The sequence below is a fragment of the Engystomops pustulosus genome, chromosome 6 (assembly GCF_040894005.1).
Source record: "Engystomops pustulosus chromosome 6, aEngPut4.maternal, whole genome shotgun sequence".
Taxonomy (NCBI): domain Eukaryota; kingdom Metazoa; phylum Chordata; class Amphibia; order Anura; family Leptodactylidae; genus Engystomops; species Engystomops pustulosus.
In genome coordinates, this window is record NC_092416.1 from 133,466,745 (window position 1) to 133,482,039 (window position 15,295).

At 39.6% G+C, this 15,295-nt stretch overlaps 1 protein-coding gene across 1 annotated transcript in view; it reads left to right on the forward strand.

The window, feature by feature from the left end:
• The first annotated feature begins 965 nt into the window (after positions 1 to 965).
• Positions 966 to 15,295, forward strand: part of ASIC2 (acid sensing ion channel subunit 2) — a 514,307-nt gene continuing 499,977 nt past the window's right edge. The window contains exon 1 of the mRNA XM_072111115.1: positions 966 to 2,193. Within this exon, the coding sequence (XP_071967216.1) occupies positions 1,630 to 2,193 (564 nt within the window). The 5' untranslated portion in view covers positions 966 to 1,629. The remainder of the gene's footprint in view (positions 2,194 to 15,295) is intronic.

The following is a 15,295-nucleotide window of genomic DNA, read 5'->3' on the forward strand; positions in this document are numbered from 1 at the left end:
TTAGTAATGGACTTAGTTACATACATTTGATGTGCTGATAGGTGCTAACTAGGGTTCAAGATAGAAGTTAAATACATTATATAGATAGCTGTTGTGTTGAGTCTCCCCTAGACATAATAGGGTGAATATACTGAGAAACACAATGGAAACATCATGGAGAGAAGTATATACCAATATATGAATATATAATATACTGACATTAATGAAATACTCATGTGTGATAGAGAACTTACTACTTAGGGCTTATTCAGAGGTGCAAAAAAAAGTTTTACTCTGGTCATACTGTTTATTAAAAATGTGTCCTCAACATATCTTGTGTTAATTCTTATTTTTTAAAATATATGTAGAGAATTTGTTAAAACTCATCCTCTAGCGCTTTATCCGAGTTAATAGCTATTTCCAGGATGCATTGGATTAGAGAGACATCTAATCTGGTTTTTGGATCCCAGCGAGACTACTCCTGTCAGTCTGAGCCTGCTACATTGTAGTTGCTTTTCCTGACAGCAGGCTGTGTGCTTGTCTCCGCTGCCCATGTTCCTGCATTCTGGGATATTGTAAGGCATAATTAATCTCTGGAGTTATTCTCACTTCAGCATCTCTTCAACTGCTGTCTGTCTGTCCCAGATTTCCCTGAGATACAAATTTATGTGGGTGTGATACGGTTTGTGGCACATACAAGAATGAGTTCAATTTATCAATATAGTAATAAAATCTGCAGGTTTTCAATGTTTTTTTTTTTGTTTTTTTTTATTTTCAGACCTGTTAATGTATTGCTCGTTCATGTAACCACTGCACTTACATTTTTAACTTTGCTATTCAGCTTTACTATCTGAATGATTTCTCTGATGCAGTTTATTGCTACCCTGGAGGCATCTAAAATATCCCCCTTCCCTCCACCCCACGCAGTCTTTATATACTGAGGTCTTCCACTGATGTGTTGTGGATATTCAGACAAATATATTCACAGAGTGTGATGCTTTTCCAGCTCCCCCACCCCTTTCCTCATCACCTCTGCTGCTCTCGCATCGAGGACTGAATCTGGCACCGTCTGGGTTTTGTGTCAGAGGGAAGGTGGGTGGGTGAAGATCTGAGAAAGGGAGCTATTAATGCAAGCGACTGGTCATCAAGGAACGAATACTCCGGTGAAATCCACCTCGAGAGATCACAGTCACTGGCTGCTGCACCAGTTAACACACACAGCTGAACATTGGCTTGAGATCCTTTTATTCATCAGTCTGCTTGGTTTTGTTTAATCACATTTCTTCCCCGTCTGCGTGTGAGAACGAGGTGGAGATGGAGCAAGAGGGAGAAAGGATGATTTCTGATTCTATTGGCCGGTGTCTCTTTTTCTCCCCACCCACAGCAGTTCCACCTCACCTTGGTGTCTCCCCATGCACATCCAACCCTCCTTATCGCAATGAAGAAATCTACAGCCAGAGTTTCTATGGATTTTATTTATAAACATTTACCCCCAACTGGCGATCGTTGAGTTGACAGCTGGCTTTGTGGTTGGGAGGGAGAGAGTACTAAGGGACTGCTGCTTCTACCCTGGTATTTCATGTAGAGAGATTTGAAACACACTAAAAAATCAAACTGGAGGTGACAAGGCTCTACCTCCCAAGTGGAAAAATGGATCTGAAGGAGAGTCCCAGTGAGGACAGCCTGGGGAGCCTCCACCCCTCAAGTATTCAGATCTTTGCTAACACGTCCACACTTCATGGGATCCGGCATATATTTGTTTATGGCCCACTGACACTTCGTCGCTTTTTGTGGACAATTGCCTTTTTATGCTCGCTGGGCCTTCTTCTACTGGAAAGTTCAGAGAGAGTGGCCTTTTACTTCTCCTACCAACATGTTACTAAAGTGGACCAAGTGGTAACAGAGAGTTTGATTTTTCCTGCCGTTACCATCTGTAATCTGAACTCCTTTCGGTTCACTAAACTCACAACTAATGATTTATACCACGCAGGAGAACTGCTGGAGCTACTTGACGTCAATGGGCATATACTCGAACCTCATTTGGCGGACCCAGAGGTCTTGGCCGTTCTCGAAGAGAAGACCAAATTCAAGCAGTTCAAACCGAAAACCTTCTGTATGGCTGAATTCATGGAGCGAACAGGCCATGACCTCAAAGACATGATGCTTTACTGCAAATTCAGAGGGCATGAGTGCAACCACAAAGACTTTCAAACTGTGAGTACTATTTGCATGGATCTCTCATATAGCAATGAGTTTATCTACTGAATCTGTAATGTGTGAGTTAGGCATATCTTTTTTACATAAAATTGCTTAGTCTTGTATTTTTTGTAAAAATACATTTTGTTTGACAACTCTCATTTGCAGTTGTGCAAGCTTCGGTTGTTTTTTGATTTTATCTAGCTGTGCCTCAGTTGAGAGTTTATATGCTTGGACCTCATGGCAAAGCCTTAATTGGCACTTGATAGGCTGCACATCGGTTCTTGAGCTCCCAAGTCAAAGTGGCACATGGCCACAAGGCCTGCCAAATTTCTGTCTAATATAATGTACTGGAAGTCCAAGTTATACACATTCCTGCTTGTCCGCAATGTAGAAACAAAGCTGGAGGGCTTAATAAACACTATTGTTTGGCTCAGCTGGAGAGCTGGATCTGTGGAGCAGAGAGGGCCAAGGTCAACAGGTGTCAGGCTTGGAACAAATAATTGGATGTATCAAATCAAACAATAACTGTATTCATTTCACTATGAATTGATCTTGTCAGTGAGTGAAATCTATTGCATTTCTGTACTCATACAGTTAAGTAAAAAATTCATGAATATTGTCATTCACCTTGTTCTAGGTTTCATGCTCTCATTAAAATCTCTGTCTACATCTCGCCCATGTCGATGAAACATTTTCACTTATCATTTCCGATAGGATCAGAGCTCTGTCATTTTGTCATGCCAGCCCCTGACTACACTTGTCACTTTGCTCTGCTGTGCTGAGAGCTGGTTACGTTAAAGTTACCAGTGACAAATATAGATCCATGGTGAGGTTTGGCATAAAGTGGATGAGCTGTTCAATTCTTCTCCAAAAAGCTAAGCCTTTGTGGCAATGGAGATGATTTTGCTGACAAATATTGTACCCCCTAATGGCTTTGTCTTAGGATTTATTCTTTAGAGTAACTTATCTGCAAAGCTCCTATGAAGAAAATATATGACTTGTAATTAACACTTGCCCTTTATTCTGCCCTTTATTTTGTCATCTATACATGCAATTTATTGTTTTATAAACCATTGTTTACTGCATTGTACACTGGAAAGGATTGAGAAAACACTCATTGTAACATATTGTATGTGGTACTGCATTAGTTAACCACGTGGCTGCTACGCACTCAGGGTAAAACTAAGCTGCGTTATGCCTATTGCATCAACTGGAGGAGGAGCATGACAATTGGATTTATCAAATACTAAAGTGAAAATGCTGGAGCTAGAGCCAGCCTCCAGCCGGTCCTGAGTACACTTGATAAACACTGTTTTCTAAACTTTCTGTTTCTGCAAGTTTTTTTTTTTTTTTATAAAAAAAGGTTTTTTTATTGAGTTCAATGAAGAATTTGTCCTATTATTTTGTATATGTAACATTTTTGGCTCTATTTCTCATAGCTGAGTTTTAACTGCACTGTGTGCCCACAGCCTTCAGCTTGTTCTACAAAAACGCACATAAAAATTTACAAACTCAAGGCCCTGAAGACCACTTTGTATGGTACCTGCTTCATACACTTCTGCATACTTATACTCTGTAAAGCATTTATTGATAATATCAGCAGTTTTTTTTGCGTTGGATGTGTCAGAGAAAATAAGCAGTTCTGGTAAAAGTAGAAAGATAAATCCATGAATGTAATAAAAATTGTACAGTCCTAAGCACAAAAAGAAATGGTATAAACATGGCATGAGGGAAGTTTTTACTACATTTTTGTAGTGAGGCAAACAATTATTATTTACTATATACATTTTTTTAGCAAATCATCCAGAAATCACTCTTATTTTTAGCAATGATAAACTGCTAGCTTTTTTCTGAACCCTGCGATAAAGCTAGCAGACACTGCAGCGCTATAGCCTCCGCTGTGAGCTCGGTCCAGCGTATTCATGAGGGTGCGGTCCGAGGCGCTGCTTCTTCCCCGGACCGCCCTTCCGATGCCATAGGCTGGCGGTGACTGCCGGGCTTCATGCCGGGCTAAACTGCAAAATAATGTGTATCCGTGTGTATATGTGCATATATGGTCTGTATGTGTCTAACTTTGCATATGTTGATATGTATGGATATGTATGTTCTATATAGACGAAACTGTCATCTTCGGACTCCTGAACACGATTATGTGCAGAAACGGGGAAGTTTGCAGCCCTTTTCACCTGTGCGACCAGACGAACTTATTGCTCCCAAAGTAAGGAGTCTATTGTTAAAAAATGTTATCCTACCCCTGCATACAACTGTGTAGGTTAGTTATATAAAGTTAAATTATCCTAGAAGGCCACCCTTTTTAACTTTTAGCCTACAGTGTAATACAGCATCAGATTTATCAAAAGTCTCAAAGTACTTTTGATACTTTTTTTTACATTGCGGTCTGATGGCCACTTCACAGTACAGTGAGAAATACGGTAACCAGATACACAGCAGTATTTCCTATTAAAGTCAATAGGGGCATATTTTATAAGCAAAAAAAACTTGCCTAGGCCGGTTTTATGTCCATCAGACCGTCATGTAAAAAATAGGAACATTTCCTATTTTTTTTTACTTTTTTGTGGTATGGTCTCTCCATAGAAGTCTATGGGAGTAGAAAAAGTGACCTACTGTATATGACATCATTTTTATGGAGGGTTGCCCAGGAGACCAGGTTACTTAGGAGTTATCCCACCATATTTTTTTGCGGATACAGCCAGTTTACATATGGGTTACATACGGATAACCCATTTTGTGGCCAGAAAACAGGACTGCAAAATGCATATGCATAGGGCATGTTCTATTTTTTACATTGCAGTCTGATGGCCAGTACATGGTACATGGAGAAATACTGTGACCAGATGCATAGCTGGATTTCCTATCAAAGTTAATGGGGTAGTTTTTTAAACGCTAAATAAAATTTGCTGTGTATATCTAAAAAAATGGATTTTTTTTTCAAAAAGTCTCAAAATGCATAAAAAGTCTCAGCTCATAGACCATAGCAAGGGATTAACTATGAGACGTTTTATAAAACTTTTTGCAAAGGTCCCAAGTCCTGAATCTGGCTCTGCACGGTGTTGCACTAGCTGTAGTTCTGTAGTTAAGAAATCTGGTCCCTGTGCCTTGAGACTTTGCACTCACCCCAAACTGACCCCACTTCTTAATTTAACCTATTTGTTTTAAAATAGAACTTCTTTTTCACTATGGTTCCCTAATGCTTATGTACTTTGGTATCTAGTGACCTTTATATTTCTATACTGTGTTGCTTTTCTCAGTATATCCTTTCTTTTAACGCCTTAGACATGCTTGAGGTCTGAGTTCCTTTTAACAAAGCATATTGTACCAGTTGATGCATCATTTGTATTCATACAGGCAATTCATTTCCATATTTGTATGATGTCCTTTTTATTGTGAAAAAAAATTTAAAACAATAAAAAGAGATTTTAAAAAAAGAAAAGGGCACTTTTTTGTCAACCTCACAGTAATTGGCAGTTTCACAGCCCTTCTAGTTCTTAAGCATAATTTTCAAGTTGATTTTAGAAGGAAGGGGGTCATGGATAACAAGTTTAGGAAGATTACCACAGGCACAGTGCTTGGATCTAGTGCTATCCTACCATGCTTGGTTTTGATGGTAGATTTCTATTAACCCCCATCGGCGCCTTTTTCTTTTTTGCGTTTTCATTTTTCACTCCCCACCTTCAAAAATCTATAACTTTTTTAGTTTTCCATGTACAGAGCTGTGTTATGGCTTATTTTCTGCGTAACAAATTACAGTTCAAAATGGGGGTATTTAATATCCCATGCCGTGTACTGGGAAGCGGGAACAAAATTCAAATGCAGTGAAATTGGTGAAAAAACGCACTCACTCCGTATTCTTGTGGGCTTGGATTGTACAGATTTCGCTGTATGCATCAAATTACATATCTACTTTATTCTTTGGGTCGGTACGATTACGAGGATACCAAATTTGTTTAGGTTTTATAATGTTTTCATACATTTACAAAAATTAAAACCTCCTGTACAAGAAAACATTTTTGGATTTTGCCATCTTTTGGCGCTAACTTTTTTATTTGGGTTGTGTCATTTTTTACAACTTTTGATGAAGTTTTCAATGTTATCATTTTTAGACTGTAATACCTTTTGATCCCTTTTATAGAATTTTTTATATTTTTTAAAATGACAAAAAAGTGCAATTTTCAACATTTAAGGGATTAAACGTAGTGAAAAACCGTTATTATATTTACATAAAATTAATATATTAAATTTATATTTTGATAGATCAGGCATTTTAGGACGCGAAGATAGTTAATGTGTTTATGATTTTTACAGTTTATTTATATTTATATCAGTTTTAGGGAAAGGGGTGATTTGAATTTTTATGTTTTTTTATTATAATTTCTTTTTTTACTTTTAAAAATTTTTTTTACTATTTTTCAGACTCCCTAGGGTACTTTAACCCTAGGTTGTCTGATCGATCCTACCATATACTGCCATACTACAGTATGGCAGTATTAGAGGAATTATCCTCATCATTCATTACAATGTGCTATCAGCAGGGGTTAAAACCAGACAGCCTCGGATCTTCGGAAGACCGGAGGCTGTCATGGCGACGGATCGCAGCTCCCCGATGACGTCACGGGGAGCGACGATCCTTGGCAAGATGGAAGGCGCCCACGCACAGCCATCTTCCTGAAGCAGCCAGCGGTGATCGGCGGGAAAACACTGATGGCATGTGTTACTGGTAAGTCTTTGCTGCAATATGCAGCCTGTGAGCCCTCTCCATGCACCCGCACCTGGCATGTGACATAATACTACGTCACATGTTGATAAGGGGTTTTTAACGTGAATGGTAATTTGCATCTACTTTCAGGCATTTCAGATATAAAATAAATAGTAATATTGGTTTATTTAGGATTGGTTGGGCCACTGCTGCTTTATATAATTCTTATGCCTATGAGCCACTGACTCCATGACAAACAGAGGAGAATTTACAGCAAGTCATATTGTCATCAGATCATCGCAGCACAGCAGCCTCAGGCTTTTGGCCTGTAACTTTGATCACTGAATCTCCCATACAAGCTGGAGCGTCGGATAAGGATTGCACCTGTACAGTACAGGATCATATAGGACTTTTATATGCTCTTTCTGGAAGGTTGCCTTAAATGACAGCATTCGGTGCTGTAAGATTTGATATTTCTTTTGTAGTAGGCCATGTCTAGATTTGGTTATCTTGCTGTCTGCAGCCTATTTACTTGTAATAGCGGCAAATATGTTGGAAGTTTGGAACTATAATTTTCAATATGGATGCAGATTCCATTTAGGCGTAAACATAGAATGACATTTTCTGTCCTTCAGCAGTAATGGAGCGTGCACACGGCTAGTAAGCATTTCCATGACATGCAGTACAGTGGGCAATTTCTATATAGTTGCCGTATCCGCTGGTATTGCTAATCTGTAATGAAGTGATAACATTCTCCGTGACTATTCTGTTCAGTAAATTGCAGTTTTGTGGTATATTTCAGATACGTTGTGGTTGTACTGATGTTAATAAGGTTGAGGAGGAGGAATATTCTAATTTGCTCCTCTTCTTAATGACACCATTTAGTGTATGATACATGCATGTATTTTTACATCACTCGTGCTTTGTCTAAGGATCATTCAGTCATTGTAGGATTGGGCTGAACAGTCAAGCACTTTGGCTGCCTGTAAAATCCACTGTATGCCTTGATGAAGTGCTCTATGCGGATTGCTGCACCACTGCACAGCTGGTTATACTACAATAAGAACCAGAGGGGATCCAACACGTTCATTGTATCCCTGCCATCCCCGAGCATATTAATGAAGTTGTATCTGCATTAAGCGTTATTGCGATATAATTCTCTGTTAAAAATGATTTATTTCATTTTGTAATTAACCTGCTTTTACAAAGAGGCACCAGTTGCAAGAAATCGGCACCCGGTGTTCAATTCTTATAGAAATACACATGCCCCCTTGCTGGAAGGCCTGGTGGGTAAGAGCACCCTCTAGACCAATGATGGAGAAGCTTTTAGAAGCTACAAACTACACCAAAACCCACTTATTTATCACAAAGTGCCAACACAGCAATTTAAGTAGTCATCTATTGCTCCCTGTTCTGACATAACTGTCAATAGTATAGACCTCTTGAGGACACCAATACAGTTGAAAGAAGAAGAGAAAATTTGGACTATCATTGTAGCTTTTCTCCAGGGTCCCCAGGAAGACATATTGGGCCAGCAGGAGGACCACAAAAGATGATCTGTCCCTGTCCACATCTTCTCAGTCTTCCTGCAACCCCAAGCAGCCAAGGTGTATCCCTTTAAAATTGCACTAAGAACAGCATATCTGGAGCTTCCTGGGACTGCAGGAAGATTCTTTGAGTCCTGTCTAGGGAACTCTGGATGCCCACAGAGAGGACATCCAGGTGTCCCCTATGGCATTTGTGCAATAAACTGCTCTAAACTGTTGAAAAAGTTGTGTCCCCTATCCTACATCACAATGAAGAGTTCTTAGTAATACAATGATTTATTATTACAGTAAGTTCTAATAATTACTTTGTTTTTATGTATTCTGCCAGTGATTGTTATTGATTAGTCATGTATTGTCTTATTTAGTTCATAATCTTTATGCCTCCATTATAGTCCTGTACCTCACCACTGTGTGGGCACTGTATGGGCATTGTTATTACTGGTTATATTGATCTGTGTTAGTGGCAGCTGCTCTTGTCCATAGTTATAAGCAAGGTCTAGTCTTAAAGGGTTCTTTCCAAAGTAAATAAATCCAGCACTCCTTTGAATCTTTTAAAGCCTCTGTTACTTTGTAAAAGATCGAACAGACAACCATCGTGGAATAAGTGGCAGTACAAATACTCAAACAAGAAGCCTCTAAATGTATCACATTACAAGAAACCAGTTATAAACATGCGAGTAAAGATGAGCGAACCTCATGATCCCTTAAAGGGCTTGTCCCACGGACCAAGTTAGATCCTATCCACAGCAATGAGACCCCCACAGATCATGAGAACGAGGAGTCAGATGGGGTCCCAGGTACCTCAGCCTGACCCCTCCTTGTTCCCGCAGATGAAGTGCCTGTGGGGCATTCCATAATAGTGGTCAAATGTTTTCCTCTCCTCCTCTATTCCCTATTCACACTACATACCTACCTTGTCAATAGATATTGGTGTCCTGTGTTATGTTGCTTAAAGGGAACCGAGAATTAATTACAAGATTTTGTATTTTATCTACTGACACTGATAGATGTAGAAGTGGAAAAACAGGGCGGTGGATGTAACACATGGAAGGAAAGGGCTGAAGGAAGAAAGCAGGACTAAGCTGTATCAGACTGAGCCGTTTTCTGTGAGATTGGAATTAGAAGAGGTGTGAATGTGCGAGGAAACCAGGATAAAAGCTTTATCAGAGAGAATTGTCTGATAAGAGATGAAATGGCTGGGTGCAAAGATAAACTGTCTGGCATTCATGATCTTGTAGCTTTGCTTGTGTATGATGAGAACGGGGATGTAACCTTATCGCTGTCTCTACAACTTACCTGGTACAAGGGATTTGGAATTTGTAATGCATCCCTTTGGTAAAATGATTTTAGTCTTTCTATAAATACAATAAGCAGTTAGGAAAAAGGGTTAACATACAAATCCTTTAAATAAACCAGGACCTTAGATAATTCAGAGCAGACACCAGGCCTTTTTATTTAGATCCCACAACATACTCCTTATTTAATCAGACAGTAGACCAGATGCCTAATTAAGTGCAAATCTCATACCAGGTACCTTTTTTGGATGTGTCCAATCAATTATTTGGATAGCTGGTAAGGAGAAGACATTCACTATGTGCAGTTTGCCTGTGCAGTGTGCAGGGGACACCAGCTCCGATAGAGTGCACCAACGTTGCTTTGATGTACCTTTAAGCAACGCCCCCTTCAGTACAAAAATTTGTGTTGCTTCAGGTAAAGTGCAGCCGTGACACAAATCGCGTCTGACACATCTGTGGCACTGACACTTCTTAAATACCTGTGCAATTAGTTTATACGTGCAAAGTCCAACGGAAAACTGGTGCAGGGGCTTTTGTACAGCTGAGGAGAGGAGATTTACCTGATTACATTTTCATTTACCTTTTTTTGTAAATGTAATGTTAACTAAATGTTAACATGATGTAATTAAAAAGAACCTATACCTAACCCACCCAAAATAAAGGCTTCATTAAAAACTATTACCCTAAATGGTTCCTTTCCATGACTGCAATGTTATACAAATGAGTTTGTAAACTTATATGCAACTCGCCTGATGTGAGTCCATCTATTTAGTTGAGTCCTGTATAGTCAAATTTACATTTGCCCTGCCTCCTTGTTCATGATTGACAGGCAATGATATTGTGCTGTATGGAGAGCTCTGTTACACACTGGCACTTGAAGTCATTTGACCAGAATGACATCATCAAATGTCCTGTAACATCTGCAATATATAACACATGTATGTATCTTATTATATAAAATCACAGCATGCCTCATAGAGTGTGGGAAGAGGTTGAATTCCATGGAGGATGGGGAGGAGTAAAAGTCCATGGACACAGATTTCATTTCATATGATCAGATGTATGCATGCTGTACTGTTTGTTAAAGTTAGGAGGGAGGCTAAAGGACCTGTGATGATGTCACTCTGGTCACATGACATGCTGAGAAGCGACATGGAGAGCAGTATATGGGAGGGGCCGAGCAGGATGCACCCCCTTTGATGCCAGGAAATATGACAAAACTTGATCTATGTGGATGTAAGGGAAACAATTTTTAGCTAAAATAAAGCTATCAGGTAGTTCATAGGGCTCTATAGGAACCTGTCAATAGCTGAATATGTGAAATTGTTGTAACAGGTTCCCTTTAAGCAAATCTTTTCTTTTCAGCTGTTGAATTGCTCTTCAAAGAGCAATGTAGCATATATACTTAACAATTGTTTTAGATGAAAGAAAATTTACTTCAAACTCATAATGACTTAATTGTTCATGACTTTTTGATACTTTACAGTTCATACTTGACAGGTTTTAACACAAAAGGCAGCATGAAGGTGTCCATTCACTGTCGCTTCATAATCTAGACCCCAGATCATTGGAACAGAAAAAATCTTAAAACTTTAGATAAGAAAACTGCAATGCCATTCCTTTTGTGGGCCCTATCCCACAAGATGGCAGGATAGGTTATTGACCAGAAGTCTGGAGCAGCCTTTCCCTACTGATGCCACTGAAGCACCAATTAGTGAAGAGAAATGTATGTCAGGATCATAAATGTAGGTTCAGGAAGGAAGCCTGCCGGGTCACAATGGACTATCATCTTGCAGCTCTCTGCCCTCCAAAACCTAAGCAATGGAATACATTAAAAGTCTGGTGCCTGGAGAAGCAGAAATATTCTATCAATCTATCTGCTAGAATGAAAAAAATGACAAAATTCAATATGGAAACTTCCGTCGAAGTAGGATTCTAAAATCCCCCAGCACCACTGCTTGAGATGACATGAGGAAGGCTTGGTGCATTTTAATGTTCTTTTAGGACTTAGTGTGTTATGACACATTTATGCCTCAAAATCTTTAAATGATGGTATCTTGCCTTGTGGGTATTCTAGGAACTTGCTCTTACCTTATGCATATTAATACTAAACATGATAACAGTAGAAATAATTTGTGAATTATTTAATTGCCCCCTGTTGCAGTTGGGTCATACCATTGCTTTTGATACAGTAAAAGCAGGGGCCAAGATGTAATTATTAGGGAAAAGCAGATGGTTAAAATGTAAATTATGTATCATATTTCTTTCATGTTTAGAAAGATGTCGGGGGGGGGGGGGCTGACTGGTTCCGATGGATGCTGGTTTATGGCACAAGCATTGTGGCCTGGATAAGGAAGAAAAAGAGCAATTTCCAGGGAGTGGGCGTCTGTATCATCTCATAACATCATCTCATAATTTGATGTTTCCCTATCTTTATACACATAAAATGTAACTTTAAGTTAAACTTTATAAACACAAGTTTTCTCAGTATCAGCTTTTCTTTAGGTTGAGGTCGAGATGGATAATGGTGAAGAAAAGAAAGCGGTTGTAAATCCAGCAACAGTACAAACCAGATTTATGTAGAAAGTCATGACACATTAACATTTATGTTCTAGCATTGTAGAAGTCCATCTTTTTCCACGTGAGAGGCCTTAAAGGGGTTTTCCCACAAAAGAAAATTCTCACACTTCAATCCCCTAGTGATGTTAACACCGTAAAGATTTTAATCCCTTACAATTTTACTCACTTTTACTGCTGTTTAGCTCCTATCCCACCCTCGGCTGCTCAGTGCAAAATCCCAGGGTGTGGGCAGGGCCTCTCTAAGCAGACACATTACTGTATTATCCATCTAGTTCTATGGGGTGACAATGTGGTTAGATTATCAGGGTAACGGTGTATATACACTTTCATCTGGCTACTGACAATGTACTAACATACTGACACATAGAAAGAGATGAGACAGATCAGAGATGCATGAGATGCATGAGATGCATGATGGCTATTACACATAGGCCTATAGACAGAGGCTGACAGACTTTTACACTGTTAAACTATCAGCCTGCTACATCTCACAGCTATGTGCCTGTCTCCCCCATTCCCCCGGATCACTTATCTCCTTGTAGTTTGTAGTTTGCAGCCTCTCTCTCTCTCTCGCTCATGATCTCCTGGCAGGAAGTAATCAGTGAGAGTCTCTGAGCTCCGTGCAGGGGGCGTGGCCACAAAACTCAGGTCCACAATCTCACACAGAATCACACAAAGTCATAAGCTACTGGGTCGTGTCTAGGGGCAGCTGAAATAGTGTACACCAGGACTGATATAGACAGGTAATATCTGTGAAATGCTGTATTTTTGTTAATAAAAGTGAATTAGAGGATGTATTATTTTGTTATCCTGAGTATATATAAGAAACTTGTCTTCGTGGGAATACCACTTTAAGCTTGATGTTAGCACTAATTGGAGATTTGCCTGAGGCCTAGTGGGTCAGTCTAGCTTTCTGATAGAAAGTGAGGAGTGGGCCTGATAGACGATATTCAACCAGATGTTCTGGTTCACGCTCACATGGAAAAATCATTTAATGGGCTATTAATCAGTTCATCAAACAGCTTTTTACACCCACCATTGACACCCGCGACTGGTGCTTGGACGGCCTTTATTTTATTTAGGCTGCATTCACACTACAGTATGGGGGACGTATATACGGCCGACGTATATGCGGCCGATATACGCCCCGCATACACTTCTATGGGCTCGCGGCACACGTGCGGCACCGTACCGCTCCGTAGCCCGGGGAAAGATAGGACGTACTACAGTGCGGTGGGCACACGGCAATGTGCATGTAGCCTTAGCCAGCATTTAAATGGTGCTGGCGGCTCTGATGGCAGCATTTAAAGGGTAAAAACCAAGGCAACAGTGTATTCAGGTTCAGGTACTTGAGACAAACTTTTGATTAAGGTTCTCACTGAATCTGACCAATTTCACTAATCATCACTGATGAGTCAATCGTTTCTGCCTATTCAAGTGGGTAAAAGCTCCAAAACTACAAACAGCTACATTAAAACATTTGACTTTTTCTTGATTCACGCATGTTTATATGTGAAATATACTGGTTAATTTTTTGGAATACATTTTAGCGCTTTTAACCATATACTTGTGCTAAACTAGACTAGACTACAAAGTATAAAATTAAATTGTGTCTACTGCTCCACATGTCTACAACATTTGGTTCCGCTTACTATTGTCCGATAGATCCCTTGGCTTGTCTTTTTTATTCTCAAACAATTTGTCTTATTTGTACGCCTTAGCTGGAGAAGCAAGATAAAATCTCAGACTTTATTGTGGACAAATGTTTAATTAGCAATTATTTATATCTTGCGACCAACATTTTTATGGCTATTAAGAATTTCATATTATCTGTTCCACAGCTTGGAGAAATAGAAATTGGGTTATTCGTTATAAAATACGGCAAGTAATGGCTGCCATTAAAGCCTGCCTCTGCTTGTGCTCATTCTCTGTAGTTTAAATATTTAGTTTGTTATTCCAACTTTAAGGGAAGAGTGAAGAAGTTTTGGGACAAAGTGGATGGTAAAAAATGATGATGGTTTTATAGATTGTTCTTTTTCCAGAAGCTAGGAAGATGACTATCTGCCTGCATTTAATTTTATTATCAATTGCTTTCTGGACCACTGGCAGGATTACTTGTAATGTAACAAAATCGCCTGCGCTTTTATCCATTTATCAAAGAAGTACAGTAACATTCCTCATACTGAAGCATCTAAAGGGCCTGATTATCACATCTAATGGATTATTTGGATAGTGAAATGGGAGGAGGAGCTGACAGAGAGATCCAGGGCCAGCGCCAGCACTGCTCGGAGAGCCCACATAAGCCTGGACATAAGGAATCAATAAGGGTGAGGGGAGCTGTATCTAATATAATCTAAATAGTGTGAGGGAGGCTTATAAAAAATAACCATGAGGGGGCTGTTTGGTATGATAAACTTGGTAAATATTTTAGGGAGCAGGGTTTTAATTTCTGATTTTTTAATTCTGCCATGTGAGTTCACTGAAAAGGGGACTACTGAAGCTCTGTTGCCCAGGGGCCTGCTGATACCTGGAGAGGATCAGAAAGGAACATGTCCTCCTATTACTAACATATGTTTTCCCTTTAAGGTAGTTAAGGTAGTAACTTTACCTTTTAGGGTGGATGTTCATCCTCCGATTGTTTAATATTAAAGGGTACTTTTTATGCTTCTAATTAATAAATAGAACAAATATATAATCCACAGGACCCAGTCAGAATATGTCCCAACTTTGTTTTCTGGGTGCTGATGTCACGGTGCTTGGTATGGGGACTGGAGGGCTTTCCTACAGCCTAGCAGGTGGTGTGTGCAAGAAATATGGAGGGGGAGGCTGAAGTACTTGTTTCTCCCTGGGGCAACCCCTGAATGTAAGATGAGTCTCTGAGGTAATGGATGGGGAAGCCGTGGTGGTAAACAGCCGTATACAGAGGGATCAGATGGAGGCGACATCAACTCACAATTGTTTATTGAACAACAGGTCTCAGG